The sequence below is a fragment of the Haliotis asinina genome, chromosome 1 (assembly GCF_037392515.1).
Source record: "Haliotis asinina isolate JCU_RB_2024 chromosome 1, JCU_Hal_asi_v2, whole genome shotgun sequence".
NCBI classification, from domain to species: domain Eukaryota; kingdom Metazoa; phylum Mollusca; class Gastropoda; order Lepetellida; family Haliotidae; genus Haliotis; species Haliotis asinina.
This window is the reverse complement of record NC_090280.1, coordinates 59539956-59556621: the sequence shown is the minus strand read 5'-3', so window position 1 is coordinate 59556621 and position 16666 is coordinate 59539956. Positions and strand designations below refer to the sequence as shown.

General features: G+C 38.8%; 1 protein-coding gene across 1 annotated transcript in view; it reads left to right on the top strand.

The window, feature by feature from the left end:
- Window positions 1-2333: 2333 nt before the first annotated feature.
- LOC137295192 (unconventional myosin-XVIIIa-like) overlaps window positions 2334-16666 on the top strand; it is a 124184-nt gene continuing 109851 nt past the window's right edge. The window contains exon 1 of the mRNA XM_067826521.1: window positions 2334-3726. Coding sequence (XP_067682622.1) covers window positions 2647-3726 — 1080 coding nt within the window. The 5' untranslated portion in view covers window positions 2334-2646. The remainder of the gene's footprint in view (window positions 3727-16666) is intronic.

Below are 16666 nucleotides of genomic sequence, written 5' to 3'. Positions count from 1 at the left end.
GATGGAAATCGTTTAAAGAAATATTACGTACGCTTCATGTGGATATGTTCATAACTAGATTTGATCAAAATAGCGTGATGCTGTTCCGTTAACCTTATAGTTTTCTTTTCATGGCATCTTTTCGCCAAGCATATCTGAAAAAATATCAACCTAATCAAATTGTCTTCCTAGGGCTTAGCGAAGAAATAACTGTTCTATACGTTTTTCTTAATGTCCGTCTTCCTTGGTTCTCTGTTGTGGTGTGGAGCAGTCCCAGTACTCAACTACTGCATATGTGGAGCGGATAAGGTTTATCTCCTATAGACCGTATCACATGGGAGCGTTTAAGCATCTGGTATTGGAAACAGAAGCAGACAATCTTCCCAAGAAACCACTGTGTATTACTCATTTATTTAAGGGGCATTTAGAAAGTAGTGTGACGAAAACGAACAAGTTTTGTTGCCAACTTCTTTATTGCTACAGATGTACGTTTCGCTGAAGATGCTATCGCCGTTTTTGGGCGAATGACACACATCATGTGCAAGGAGAATATATATGTTACAGTCAGATTGCGAAATTTCACGAAATGACTAAAAATTTCCATTTCGCGTCATTTTGTGAAACAACAATCAATCATTTCTTGACATTCCACTCAAAAACTTAATCTACAAAAGTGGATCACAATTCCAACATAACCTATTGTTAGTAACAGTTAAAACTATTGTGGCAGCGACTGTTGCACTTCATTTTGGCTTTGAAACATTTATACTTGTTTCTTTGACACTTGTTGTGTCCAGACCAGTCACACCTCGAAAACCCCTATTCACCAAATATTGATGAAAGAAGTTATATGAAAAGACTGAAGTATCTTGACAAAATGACGCGAAATGGCTGATCCTGTGTACCACCCAGTTGTCTGGTGTACAGTCGGTTTTCTAGAGTACAATCCGGCTGTCTAGTGTTCAGTCCACATGTCTAGTGTACAACCCAGCTGTCTGGTGTACAGTCAAGTTTCTAGTGTACAATCCTGTTTTATAGTGTACAATCCAGTGCTGTAGTGTACGTTCAAGTTTTCTTATGTACAGTTCAGTTTTCTAATGTACAATCCCGTTGTCTAGGATACAGTCCAGTTCTCTAGTGTACAATCCAGTGTTCTAGTGTAAGATCAGGTTTTCCTATGTCCTCTATTAATTTTGTCTTCTCTGTGGTATAAAGCGTGCATGTGTAGTCGAGGGCGTCGCAATTCCTCAAGGAAAGCAATTTTATCTTTCATAATTTTCATGCGGGATATAAGAACAAAACCACATTAAAATGAGTTGAGGTGAGGTGGGAATCGTCGAATAACCTACTCCAGTTTAACCTTTGTTACCGCTTTTAGGTGAGATGCGGGTGGGATCGAAGTTCCCACCCTTCTCAGCCCGGAAAACATTCTATCCACTTGACACCCGTCAAAACCCGGGTTAAAATTGATCATCAGAAACCCATGCTTGTCGTGAGAGGCGACTAACCGGATCGGGTGGTCAAGCTCGATGCCTGGGTCGATGTGTCATCGTATTGCAATTGCGTAGATTGATTCTCATGCTGTTTCTATCCCTGGATTGTCTGGTCCAGATCCGATTATTTACAGACCGCCGCCACAGTGCTGGAATATAGCTGAGTGCGGCCTAAAACTAAGCTCACTTACTCTATCCACTAGAGCATGGTGACGGCGTGTTAAAACTGTATACTCATTTCACTAAATTTAACATTTCAATAATGTAATAATTCCTAGAATTTGGGAGACACATTGATTTTTAATGAAAAAAATAGTAATAATAAGAAAACACAGCTGATAATTTCCGATTTTTTTCGGAAACAAGGGCATGAAGGGCTTGCGTCTGTAGAATCCATCAAATCTGCGTTTTTTGCATCACCGGCGAAATAACTGAAAAACTGTATCATTACTGCCTTAAGATGTCGCAACGCATCTGCACAAGTCTCCATTATTTATACATTTTGTATTTGACAAATACACGATCACAAACAAACCATCACGCAGAGTAAAATCATCAGTGCCCGAAGGTAAATTACCCGTGCAACAAAACGCCAACCTGTTTGAGATAAGGGTGAGACAACTCTTCTCTAACAGGTGTTCGGTGTAGAGGTAAAGAGTTGCCCGTGTAAAAATAATTTAAATGGCCCTTGATTGGCTGTTAACTGTAAGTGCTTGGCGGATGCAGTCGCTCCAAAACGGGACAATATGATGTACCTGTGCTATGAAATAGGTCTGTATCAGTTTAGAAATCGTTTGATAGAATGGTAGCGCATGGTGCGATTATAAACGTCGCATACATGGGGATTTGTCTAATATCTTCACCGGTGTCGCCATCTTGTTTCGATTGATGATACCGAAACAACTGTGAACCCGGTAAGGCTCGTTTCCTGAACCACCTTACAACTGATGTATGTAGTGGGTATTCTTGCGACCCCAGGCTCCATTATTCCTATGTGCCGTGTAATTTTCTGTGGATGTTACCGGTGAGAAATGCGGATTATGACCCCGCTAGATATCTAAGTGAGTTGATAGTCTGAGTGTTGACTAGATATTCGCGTGCTGAATACACTGATATACCGCCCAAGCATCGCATTGTTTTAACCCAATCGACAGTAGCTGCAAAACCAATAATCATGTTCAGCTTTAGAAAGAAGGATAAGGAAAAGGACAAGGAAAAGAAGGAGAAGAAGGAGAAGGAGAAAAAAGAGAAGGAGAAAAAGAAGGAAGAAAAGAAAAAGGACAGACCCCAAATTACCCCGGAAGAGATGTCGAGATTAGAGGAGGTGAAAAAAGGCGTATTCCGGAGGTTTAGCGATAGAAAGTCAAGTAGAAAGGAGGATAAGACCTCTCCAGATGGCTTGACACCCAGTGACAGTAGTGAGAGTAACATAAGTGCAAGTGGTTCATCAGGACGACCAAGCCCCACAAAGGAACTACCCCCTGAGAGAAAGGTGGAGTCTTCAAAACCCCAAGTGGCATCCAAACCCCCTGTCGTCATGCCCAAACCTAGAATGAAAGGAATTTTAAAAGAATCTGCTAAATTTTATGATGCGGGGACAGAACGAAATTTAGATGATGCTAAGATGTTGCAGGAAAATACAAGACGGAATGAAGAAATGTCTGGTTTGGTGGATGAGATTGATGCAAAACTGAAACAGAAACTTCAAGGGTCGCCAGGCAAACCTAAACCCAAGCCACGTCGAAGTGTTGAGAGTGAATCGGTTGCCGTTGAGGAATTGCCTCCGGAATTACCAATGCCAGGAGAGAAAGAGTTCCAAAATTTGAAATTACCAGCAATTATTCCACCAAAGCCAGCACGCACACGGAACATAACAGTAAAAAGAACACCTGCAGGAGATTTTGGTTTCAGTCTACGAAGGGGAACCAATCCTGACAAAGGTGATGGTGATGCTACTCGAACTGTGATATTTGCCGAACCAGGAAGCGGACCTCGGAGTTTGCAAACAGGTTTGATTCCAGGAGACAGGCTCGTGGAAGTCAATGATATAAATGTGGAGGGATGCTCAAGGGAAGAAATTGTTGAAATCATCAAAAAGGCTGATGATTCTTTACGTCTGAAAGTACAACCGATTCCAGAACTGATAGAGCTTAGTGTTCGTCCTGGAAAAGATGGTGGAACTATTGATGTACAAGATCAGGTGGTCAAAGGTGGGACTCTGAAGAGAAGTGGCAGTGTACGGTATAAGAAGGGGGTGAGTAAACATCTTAGGGTAACTTCAATCTTTATATTTTTAGTTTCTAAATCAGAAGAGTTCTCTCTCTGGTCATTGCAGTATCATCACATTTATACTTAAGCTGACCTAGTTTTGAATGTATTGATCTTTTTTTGCTGACTTAGAAATCAAGGACCAGTTTCACATGTTGATCCTGACTGCTCGTTGTGATTGCTCTGATAGAATATGGTAATGGTGATCGTGAAACAGGTCTTAGATAGACAACGTCCTGTTAAGACAAGATTATTTTGTCTTGGTTATGTACATTTTATCAGTGTTGTCATGATTGTATCGGTTGTATCAATATCAGTTGATGCAATGAAATGTGTAACCTGAACAGGGTCAATGTCTATTAGCGTGATTAGGGCTGAAACGGGTACTCGAGTTTGAGGCGGGTAGGACTACTACTAGTACTAGGAGCATTACTCGAGTACTACTGGGGTAACATTCTACTCGAGTACTCGTCCAAGGAGAGTTATCTCCCCTCTCATCCCGCTTGTAGTTGTGTCAGCACCAACATGGCAGAGCAATCATACTCCAATGTTCGGTTGTATTTTAAGCTAACTGAAGACAAGCTGAAAACAGAATGCTTGTCATTCAAAGGCTGAAGAACCCATTCAAGGGTGTCATGACCTCAACTCTGAGGAACCATATCAAGATGAAGCATAAATCTACAAGCGCTTTATAGAGCTTGTAATTTTCAAAGTTTTTCGGGGGTGGGGGCACGCTGGACCCCACCAGCTGACTTGATTGCTACGTGATGTCGGCTCACTTGCTTCGCAGTATCTAAGACGAGTACTTTCAGTTATTACCCATTTCAACCCTAACGTCCATCATGGCAATGGTGCAAACAGTGGTCAAGATGAAGGTAAACAACACCTTATCTCTCACATGTGTCCATGTATGAAAGTTGAAACAGGAAGACACACATATTATGTAATGGCTTAATCGTAAAGAATACAAACATATGCAGTCCACTGAATGTTCAATACACTTTTAGTAAAGATTTTGGTGATTAAGGAAAGGTCTTCTCAGTGCCGCTTTATAGAAAAAAGGAAGATTATTTTCAATGTGATTAGGGTCTGTTAATCATATTGAGCTGTCAAGCTGTCAATCACATATTACTTCAAGCATCCATCAGGTGATATAATGACGACAACAGTGACCTGATTCCGCTTTACAACTTGATCCAGATACAGGTAACAATAACAGTGGTGCAAAAAAGTGCAGTGGTTTTCAAAACAGTTTATTGCTATTGAGATTATTGATGTACAGGGAAATTTGTATTGAACATCTGAAGATTTCAAATTGAGCTGTTCCTTGCAAGTGCCAGTCATGAATGGCGTCTTGTCCTTGACCTTCATAGATATGCTGTATGAAAGCATAATTGAGGGGTATACCAGTGCAAAACTAGCTGGATCTTTCATTTGTTAGATAAGTACTCCTTTGAAACCCAAAGGGTTAAAATTACTTTTTATGACGTTCTCTACTTAGCTTATTGTCACGATATATTAATAACAATGCAGCTTGTTTTGATGAGATGTTTCTTTTGACAGTGACATATACACTTACATGTACAGTCAACTGATTGTTGTAGTGCAGGCATTTTCCCATACTAAAAATATAGTTAAATACACCTTAGGTTATCTTGATTTCAATCAAGACAGTCAGCCATTTTAACCAAAGAACTACAATATTTTGATGGCTGAGACTTTGTAATGTATGAGTGACTTGAATTTTATTGGTTGAATACAAAAGTCTATTTTCCATGACATAGGTAATTGAGACATGTCATTGTATCCCACCTGCGTTGATTGATGCTCATTCTTTTGATCACAGGATTGTCTCCTGCAGGCCAAATTGTTCACAAGCAGCTGCCTCGTTCCTGGATGCTGGGTGCGATGTTTAACACCAAACAAATATTTGTTGTTCTTAGTGTGAATGAGTTGTTTTGATATCAAGTTGTGGCGTTTAGTCAATGAAATCATTCAAATTAAGGCAGTATTATTTTTATTTTGAGCTTCATTGTTCAGTTTTGAAAACAATCCTCTGTCACCTGCTGTTCTATTAGCAGCACTGAAAGCACATGGTGGATCGGTTTATGGTGGATAGGTTTGTGCTGTTGTGTAGTCATGCTGATGTAGTATACAGGATATTTTGACAGCATTAAGCTACAAACAAACACACAATGCTTGTAGACCTTTTCCACCCACCGTACACATGATGGCGGAGTAGCCAGTTTGTTATGACTAACACAGGGTAATCGTTGTAATAGCGTGTAATGCCGAAGGTCGTAGGAGTTCTGTATGTTTAGCCGGCATATTTTGGTTTCCTTGTGTAGTGGTGTGTGCAGTTGGTTATGATTGCCATATCAAGCAGAAAATGTTAATGCCACGACTTACAGGGGTCAGAGGTTATTCCTGAGTGTTTGGTAGTAAAGGTCGTTATGTGTTCCTGTTCACAGAGGTATTGTTAAACATGGACATTGTGGTGACAGGTAATGGATGCATATGACAGTCACACAGTAGCTGTGCTTGAAATGAAAAATTTATTGTTTTGTAGTGTCATTAAATAACAATGAAAGTCACAGATTTCTCTGACGTTTGTTTTGACCAATAATATGTCCTTGGGGGTGTAACAGAACATGTACAAGGCCTCAAGTCTATAGCAATAATTCCCTAAATGTTTATTCCTAATTCTAGTATGTGTTATATAGAGATATCATGTATTTCTCTGATAAGAGAACCAGTATAAATTATAATAATCAAAGGGTTTTATATGTGTAATTTAAAAATAATATATTTTAATCTCAAATACAGTGGTAAAATGCTTCTGAATTTAACACATATTTATGATTACACTTTTTCAGTAAAGTACAGATTCTAGGACTTTGGTTTGTTGAGTCCCATCTAGGCTTGAAACCACCCCCTCAGACTAGTCAGTCAGGCACCTATTCACCAGCACACAAAGTCAGCCGTCTAACCCACTCAGCCTTTTCAGCTTCATTGTCTGAATCTAACATGTTTACAGTAGTAAGAACTGAAAGAATCCCATTTTTGACCAAAAAAATAAGTGTTTTCAATTTGTCTGCTTTGGGTATCTTATTTGAAAATCTTTGTGCTTTTCTGCATGTTTGTATCATTACCATTGTTTCTGAAACTGACGTTTAAGGCACAATGAATTAATATGCCCTTTAACACAATACTAGATGGCGTCATCATAATCATATCTTATGTTGTTGTGATTAAAATGGCTTTATTTAAGGATGTTTTGATTTGGAATATTTCATGTAACTATTTATTTCATCCAATATTTAACTTCAGTGTCTCAAGGTGATGGTCTCTTGTCTTCCTTAAATATGCTACTCAAACGAAGTTAATTCCAAATGATTTCATATCGCTGTCGTTTATCATACCGTTAAGGATAATACTAATTTATATCAATGTGAAAGAAAGTGTCCTTAGTTTCATTTGAGGCATATATAATTGCTGCCTAACCTTACGCTTATTGATGTTGTAGCTGGTATTGATTTAGAAACAAATATTTCAACAAATAGCAAATAGATTAATAATGTACATAATTCTGTAGAGTGAGTTTAGTTTTATGTTGCTTTTAGCAATATTCCGGCAGTATCACAATAGGGGACACCAGAAATGAACTTCCCATGTTGTACCCATGTGGGTAATTGAATGAATGCGTGAACCACTTGGCTACCCGATCACCCCTAATTCCATTAATTCTGGGTTGATGATGATGTCACTGAAAACATCATCATGTCTGCTTATCTGGCAAGTGTCATGACTCACTCACTCATTCATTCCTTTTGACCTAGCTTAGAGTGATAATTATGGCATGAGTCATTCTACTTTGAAGGAGAGTAATAATTCAGTTGATTTTCCCAGCAGATGGAGCACGAGACGACATTTTCAAATATGATTTCTATGATTTATCCAGTCGTGTATTCGGCAGAACATCTGCAGTGGCGAAAAGTCCTAATGTGGGATTTTGTAATCAAATTGAGGTTCTGATGAATCTTAACTGACATGTTATTGATTTGCGAGTGTGTAAATTAGACATGGTGTGAAATTGAATGTTAGAATGGGAATGTAAGAATGTAAGAACCTTTCTTTTACACCATGGCATGGAGTCAATCCACATCTTGTCAGCTGAGCTAATGTTTTAGTACCTGAAAAATAGAGAGTTTTGATGAAAACAAACAGTTTTGTTTGAAAAGGAGCCCAAGCTAACCTGGAGAGTGAACCTGTTAAAACGCATAACTTGTTTTATTTAGGGGGCAGTGGGGTGCCCGAATGGTTAAAATTGTTGCTCGTCATGCAGAGGACGTATGTCAGATTCCCTACATGGGTACAGTGTATGAAGGCCATTTCTGGTATCCCTTGACATGATATTGTTGGAATACTGCTAAAAGCTAAATAAAACTATACTGGGAGGAAGAGAACAGACTATTGTTCGGTTACTGGGAAACAGAATTATGTGAAAGAGTAAGCTCTTTGGTCAGTTGACAGTGGGCCTGACTTTCGATCAGGAAGTCTGTGGTTTGAATCCATCATGGAACTTTGACAATTTATGCTGAAGTCCCAATGTTCTTTAAACTAAGGCAGTGACATGTCATTATTCAATGGTGATCTAGAATCCACCCTCTGTATAGAATGTACATTTACAACAGTCGTAACTTAGTTGAGCAAAATCATAGACCTGAGGTCAGAGAAATTTCTATTGACAGCCAATGTAAGGGTTTTGATGGGAAATTGGTCCCTGACAACCTATGCTTGTTTAAACAGAGATGACTGACCATGACTGCTATTATTGACATAGTAGATACAAGGGCTGCAACAAATACACTATCTGGAGAATATGATATTTATCACAAATTTTGGGTGATGAATTCGAATAATTATTTATGAATACAATATTGTAGCTAAGTGATTATCTACAATATGTAACCCCCCATGTTGACTGTTAATTTGCTGTAGTACTAACTAGTGATCTAACACGACACTCAAATTTGGTATGTCGTACACTAAGAATTATAGTCCACAATATCATGTGCAGCCATTGCAAACAAACATGACTTGCACTACTGCAGTGCTAGTACGCATTCCATTCTTGCATGTCTCACTTAAATAAGGACTCAAGTGAAACATGCTCAGATAAAAAATTGTAAATATTCATTCATATTCGGTTATTGTGAACGAATTGTATTCATGAAGGGCTACAATTCGATTCACCGAGTATGTGAGTGTATCATAATGGCCCTAGTATCTACACATTTTCAAACTTGATGTTCATGATGTCAGCCATTAAATTGTCTGGTCTGGGTTCAGTTGTATACAGATTGCTGTCGTGTAGATGAAATATCATTAACCATTAACACCTCTGACTCATATTAGCCAAAAGGCTGTGTATTGGCTGACAAATTGCTTTGCAATATGTTGTGATTCAGGTACCTGTATTGCCATGAGTATTGTGATCTGTTGGACAGTAGGTGACACAGGGTGAAACTGTTGTTAATTTCTAATGCTGGAAAGCATCATATCCTTATTGGGCCTTAGTCCAGGTGGTCAGGTCAGTCATCACCTTGCAACTCCTCATCTTGTTTATTCATGTGTCAGGTCACTGTTCACTGAGCAGCTTGTAAATGCAGGGCAAGTCGGTCAACAAGCAGTGTTCAGGTGTTTGTGTATCAATCATATCAATGAGTTTATGCCTTATTGATCGGCTTACACAGCTGACTGTTGGTTAGGCCAATCAACAGGTGTAACACCTGACCTACATTAGCTGTGTATCTGTCACTATAATAAGCACCAAAGTTATTTATAAATCAATTGCTCTGGTTATGTGACTGTTACACATATTCAAGCTAATTGCGGTTTCCACTCTCACCCTGTAAACTGATGATGAAGTACTTGCAATACACTTAAAGTTACTAAGTGCCTCTCATTATTGTGGACAAATAACACTGAGCTGTCCACTGTAATTTGATTAAAACAGCATGTATACTGAACAGCAAAAGAAATGCAACTTTTTTTTCAAGTTTCTAGATACAATACAAAAACATGAATGCTTACTTTTATGAGATTTGATTTTGTTCAAAACTTGTGTTTCTTTTACTGTTCAGTATATTTCCTGAAACTTAGGAATGGGATTCTGAACAGACCTATCTAAATTCTTTTTTACAAAGTTGTTTAATTCTTTTCATGAAATACAATCTTTGCATGCTGTTTTAACCAGTGAGAGGCAGTATTGTTGCATGGTTGGTTAATGCTGCATTGAGCAGTATTACAGCTATACAACAGATGGACATGATCGAGTCTTGACCAGACAACACAGTGATCAACAGCATGAGCATAGATCTAAGCATTTGGGATATGAGGATCCTGTTACTAGTTTTAGTTGCCACTTAAGACAATCATGGGTTACTGAAGTCCAATTCAGATCTTCACGGGTTGCAAATATGAAGTTATCATATCTTATGAATGGCAGGTCAAAAGTAAGAAATTTGTTTTGATGCCAGCAAGGTTGTTCATATTTATTAGAGCATATATGTAAATATATTGAGGGAAAATGTAGCTTTACGTTTTTTGTCTATTCTGAATTGACCTGATTACAGTTGCATGTTAATGTCATCTATCTGCCTATGAAGTTAACTGTTTTCCTTAGACATGAAAATTAAGGAGTCATCATGACTCCCTGGTGTCATGGGAGGAGGTCATGGGCAAGGTTTTTGTTAATCAACTTTAGTATGTAACTTTCATCAAGACGTCAACTGGGATTGTTCAATAATAATGGTAAAAACTAGGTATAGCAGGTCAGGTATTTAATCATAATTGGCAAACAATAAACTAAGTAGTTTGAACAACAACAAATTACAGACTTTGATTATCTGAACTTAAGGCCCTGTAGCATTGTGTCAACAATTACGCAAGCTTGTAGATTCACTGCCTATTTGAGAAAATTTGTGTGTCAAATACACAGGTTTTCTGCATCAAGGCAAACACTGGAAGTTCAATGTTTTTTCATTTGGAGTAACCACCTTTGAAGTTCATGATAGCTGTTGCCAGCATTTTGCTGAGGAAGATAAAAAGCCATTGATGGAGTCCTTAGCTTTTGAAAGCTATGATTCAGAACCAGTGTTTGTGTGATTGCATTTTAACTGGAACTAAATAAGAGAAATTCTACAAACACAGTAATGACTTTTCTTTCTAAAATCATTTTCTAAAAGCTCTGAGGACAAGCCAAATAAAGCTTTTGAAATTTACATGGCGACTGAATGCCATGTATTGCATAATTTGAACTAGGAAAGGCGTATATTGAATTTCGTTTCAACACCAAATATTTAACTTAACTGAAAAAGTACTGAGAGAAATGTCTGCGTAAGGTACATTTGTTCAACGCACAAAAATGCCTGTCACTGAAAGTTAATAATAATATTGTGTTGTTTCTGTGCGAAGTGACGTAGCATACGTCCCACATATCAATATTCGGTGGGAAATATCATATAAATAGCAGTATAAAAAGGCAGGTGCAATCAACAATTATTTTGTCAGGGCTTGTGCTAATGTCAGGGCGACAATCTTTTCTAGCTCAACATGGTCAAAGGTTGCAGAGTACAGTGGAATAAAACATGATTAACAGGTTGTCCATTTCACCAATTTGAAATATACTACTTTATCAATAGACAGATAGTATGACTGGCAGATATTTCAAAGTGTTTGTAACAGGTGGTCGTGACATGTACAACAGATTGTTGAAGCTATGTGAAAACTGCTGACTGTGTAGTTTTTTCTGTAATATTATATATTAAGAATATTTATCAACAACTTACAGAAATCTTTAAGTATGAGGCACACTTGATAGGATAAATTGCAATGAGTAAAATGTGTTCGTTATTCTTTGTTTTCATAAAGGTCTAATGAAGAATTTTAAGATGCTTCGGTGAAAGATCAAAGGCGCTGACAATACCTTATCAGACGATAATGTGCACTTTTTGCATTACGTCACAATGTGTTGACGTCACTGCGCCATTCCAGTCTGCCCCCTCGTAATTGAACTTTTTTGCATTACGTCACAATGTAACCGACGTCACTATGGATATCACTTCGTCACATCCCGTTTCTAATGAGGAATTATTTTAACAGTAACATTCTTAATGTACGGCTCATTGTGCTTAGATGTGACATATAAGGATTTCATGTCATGTTCATTTACCTTGATGTGTTTTAACTTGTGCTTACTGTGTCAGATATACATAGCTAAGAGTCTTTGTTGCTCTTTATATTTGTGTTAATTAGATACCTGATGATCGCAAGTTCATAAAGTAATAGTTCATCTGACTATGCAATTCAATCTACAAAGTGATCTAAGAATGCCTCAAGTTTACATTCTAGCATAAAGTGTTGGAGTTTATCAAATCCTAAAATTGCTGTATATATAAATTGAATAGGGATGATATTGTTGAGAATTGTTAGGAAGTTATTTCATAGCTGAGACACATATCAGTTCCTATACCAGAAACATATGAAGACTACCCCTAAAGAGCAAGCAGTTCCACTTTCTCTCTAGATACTTTTAATATTATGGACAAATGGACTTGGGATAGTTTGCACCTCAGGAGTGGTAAGGCCACACTGGTGGTGACTCTAGAACTGTAGGAATCTGGATTATTGAACATTAAGGCCACTGCTAAACAGATTTAAAAAGAAAAAGTCTGGCAGTTGAAGCTGTGTATGTATATGTATGATGTATGTAGTCGATAACAGCAGGTGTGGAAGGTTTGCTCCTTGTGGAACACCTGCGGAAAATGAATGACATGTGCAGTGCATCACACTCCAGCTCAGACTCTTGTTTGAGGGAAATGGATTCTTCTGCTGCATGTTGAATTTATGCTATCCCATAATGCTGTGTAAGCTTGTAGAGGAAGTGGTATTGAGCATGCTCAGATGATAACCATAACCTGCTGGTGAAATAACAGTGTTGAACTGGCTCGTCTGATCAGCTAATTAAATAACAGCCAATAAATTACCTCTCACTGACACTGATTATGATGCTATTACAATTAGTGTGATTAAGGACACGGTCTAGGTTCTGATATGTCATATGGCATGTGGTTTCCACATTTTTCAGGTCGTATCTGGTCTGAAATAGATACCTTGTCCCATAAAATGGCAGTGAGTAGAGGAGAGTCAGTTTCAGTAGGATGGTCAATGAAGTTGTAAATATTGGGTCAGTTGACACATTCATTCCATCATTAAGGATGAAGAGTGAGTTGTGTTTTGTGCTTCGGATGTGGCAGTACAACTGTACAGTATTTTTAACTGGAAATGATAGAGTCTAGGCAGTAATAACTTTCTGGCTGTTGGATAATTACATTAGCTATATATATACCAGATGGTTTCAGGGTATGAGAGCTTAATCAGCCAGATAGATGTATAGCCATCCAATTAGTGGTGTAGCAACACGGCAATGTAATATTGTAGTGCAATACGAAGTTCATCATACAATACATTGATTTATAACTCTTGTATTGCAGTACATACAATACTTTACAGTAGTATTTGATGTAAAACATACTGATAACAGAAAGTGTTCAAGAACCATTTTTGGCAAATTCTCTAGTATTTTGCCTGGTTGGCTATAAATCCAATGTTTATGATGCCCCCAAAGGTTAAAGGATTCTCCTGTGCAATATCGCTTCTTGACTGTTTGAGGTTTCATGGTTGTGGTTCCTGTTCTACCCCTTCCTGTTCTACCCCTGTTTCTACCTCTTTTAAACCCCTGCCACATCTAGACCAGGATGGGTATTGGATACTAGGGGATTTGTTCTACCACTGCTTCTTCACATCTAGAACATGAGGGTTACCGGGGTATGTGTTCTACCCTTACATATCCACATCTAGACAAGGGTGGGTATTGGGTATGAGGGGATTTGTTCTACCACTGCTTCTTCACATCTAGAACATGAGGCTACCCTTACATATCCACATCTAGACAAAAGTGGGTATTGGGTATGAGGGGATTTGTTCTACCACTGCTTCTTCACATCTAGAACATGAGGGGTACTGGGGTATGTGTTCTACCCTTACATATCCACATCTAGACAAGGGTGGGTATTGGATACTAGGGGATTTGTTCTACCACTGCTTCTTCACATCTAGAACATGAGGGGTACTGGGGTATGTGTTCTACCCTTACATATCCACATCTAGACAAGGGTGGGTATTGGGTATGAGGGGATTTGTTCTACCACTGCATCTTCTCATCTAGAACATGAGGGGTACTGGGGTATGTGTTCTACCCTTACATATCCACATCTAGACAAGGGTGGGTATTGGATACTAGGGGATTTGTTCTACCACTGCTTCTTCACATCTAGAACATGAGGGGTACTGGGGTATGTGTTCTACCCTTACATATCCACATCTAGACAAGGGTGGGTATTGGATACTAGGGGATTTGTTCTACCACTGCTTCTTCACATCTAGAACATGAGGGGTACTGGGGTATGTGTTCTACCCTTACATATCCACATCTAGACAAGGGTGGGTATTGGGTATGAGGGGATTTGTTCTACCACTGCATCTTCACATCTAGAACATGAGGCTACCCTTACATATCCACATCTAGACAAGGATGGCTATTGGGTATGAGGGGATTTGTTCTACCACTGCTTCTTCACATCTAGAACATGAGGGGTACTGGGGTATGTGTTCTACCCTTACATATCCACATCTAGACAAGGGTGGGTATTGGGTATGAGGGGATTTGTTCTACCACTGCATCTTCACATCTAGAACATGAGGGGTACCGGCGTATGTGTTCTACCCTTACATATCCACATCTAGACAAGGGTGGGTATTGGGTATGAGGGGATTTGTTCTACCACTGCTTCTTCACATCTAGAACATGAGGGGTACTGGGGTATGTGTTCTACCCTTACATATCCACATCTAGACAAGGGTGGGTATTGGATACTAGGGGCTTTGTTCTACCACTGCTTCTTCACATCTAGAACATGAGGGGTACTGGGGTATGTGTTCTACCCTTACATATCCACATCTAGACAAGGGTGGGTATTGGGTATGAGGGGATTTGTTCTACCACTGCTTCTTCACATCTAGAACATGAAGGGTACTGGGGTATGTGTTCTACCCTTACATATCCACAACTAGACAAGGGTGGGTATTGGGTATGAGGGGATTTGTTCTACCACTGCTTCTTCACATCTAGAACATGAAGGGTACTGGGGTATGTGTTCTACCCTTACATATCCACATCTAGACAAGGGTGGGTATTGGGTATGAGGGGATTTGTTCTACCACTGCTTCTTCACATCTAGAACATGAGGGGTACTGGGGTATGTGTTCTACCCTTACATATCCACATCTAGACAAGGGTGGGTATTGAGTTCTGGGGATTTGTTCTACCGAGGAGACCAGCTTGGGTTTTCTGAAACCATTAATTCTGCATTACTCCCACTGTCAACAAAGATTTAGATGTGAATGGTTGCGTAACATGTTGTCTTTGGATTAACATCCACAGAACATACAGTTAATAGCTTCTAGATCCTGTCAGACACAACGCTGCTGACATAGATCTAAGAAGACATTAGTATTCGTGCTTGAGGCATGGACTACTGGCTGTTGGCCAATTAAGACCATATCTGCTAATCTATCCATTGATGCTTGTCTTTGTATTTCGTTTCTCCCTTGGGGTCAGTACAGGACCAGTTGTTGTAGTAACACTGTTCTTTAACTCTACAACAGGTCCAACCTCATCAGCGTAATCTTCCATTGTCATCAGAAGTTGTTATGTCACTCTCTTACAAGTGTTAGTGTCCCCGAGGCAATCTTAGTGACCTCAGTGGTCACAAGGTGGAGGCTCTTGATGATGTTAGAAGTGAAGGAGTTTACTTTTAGGCCACTTTTAGTAATATTCCAGCAACATCATGGCAGAGGATATGGGAAATGGGCTTCACACATTGTGCCCATTTTTGGAATTGAACCCAGTTCTTGGGTGTGATGAGCAAATTTATAAACACTTGGCTACTCCACCATCACAGATACTGAATTTGTTCATTAGTTAGTGTATTTCCTTTGTGTGAAATACAAAATCATGAAAATGTGCTGACTTTGGAGCCAACATGTTTGAACCATGCTAATAATATTCTGTTATAATTCAGTGATACTGCCTTAATAGTTGCATCAGTTTTACTTATAAAAAATGGTGGTTCAGAGTTGGGCTAGGACAGGTGGGACAAAGTGGACTCGAGCACTCATATGTAGTTACTGGAATCTGAATTGAGTACTCATGCAATTACCAGAATCTGAATCAAATAGTTGAAAATGTAAGGAAGACTGCCAACTGTGTGAATATTAAATCAGCTGACAGGAGTTATTAGAGAAAACTTGAAAGTATGGCAATAACACATTTAAACAGATCTGTTCTTAGGCTGTTTAATTCACGTCTGTTTAACCAATATACTATTCTTAGGCTGTGTAATTCACATCTGTTTAACCAATATACTATTCTTAGGCTGTGTAATTCACATCTGTTTAACCAATATACTATTCTTAGGCTGTGTAATTCACGTCTGTGTAATCAATATAAAGAGTAACTATTACTCATGTTCCTAGTTAATAATAACTTCATCAATCAAATAGTACCAATAATACATTGTCAGTTATGGAAAAGACAAGTTATTATCTGCTCTTGTCACTACTGACTTCTCTCCCTCTCCGGGTACTCGATTCCTAGAAACAGGACATGATTCCAGTTGTACCCAACCTAGTTTTGAGTACCCGTCCCAGCCCTAGTTCAGAATAACCAGCAGATTTCCAACCCAGTGTCCAATTTTGTGTCTTCATGCTTTAATACAGCTGTCAAAGTTTTAGAGATCTAC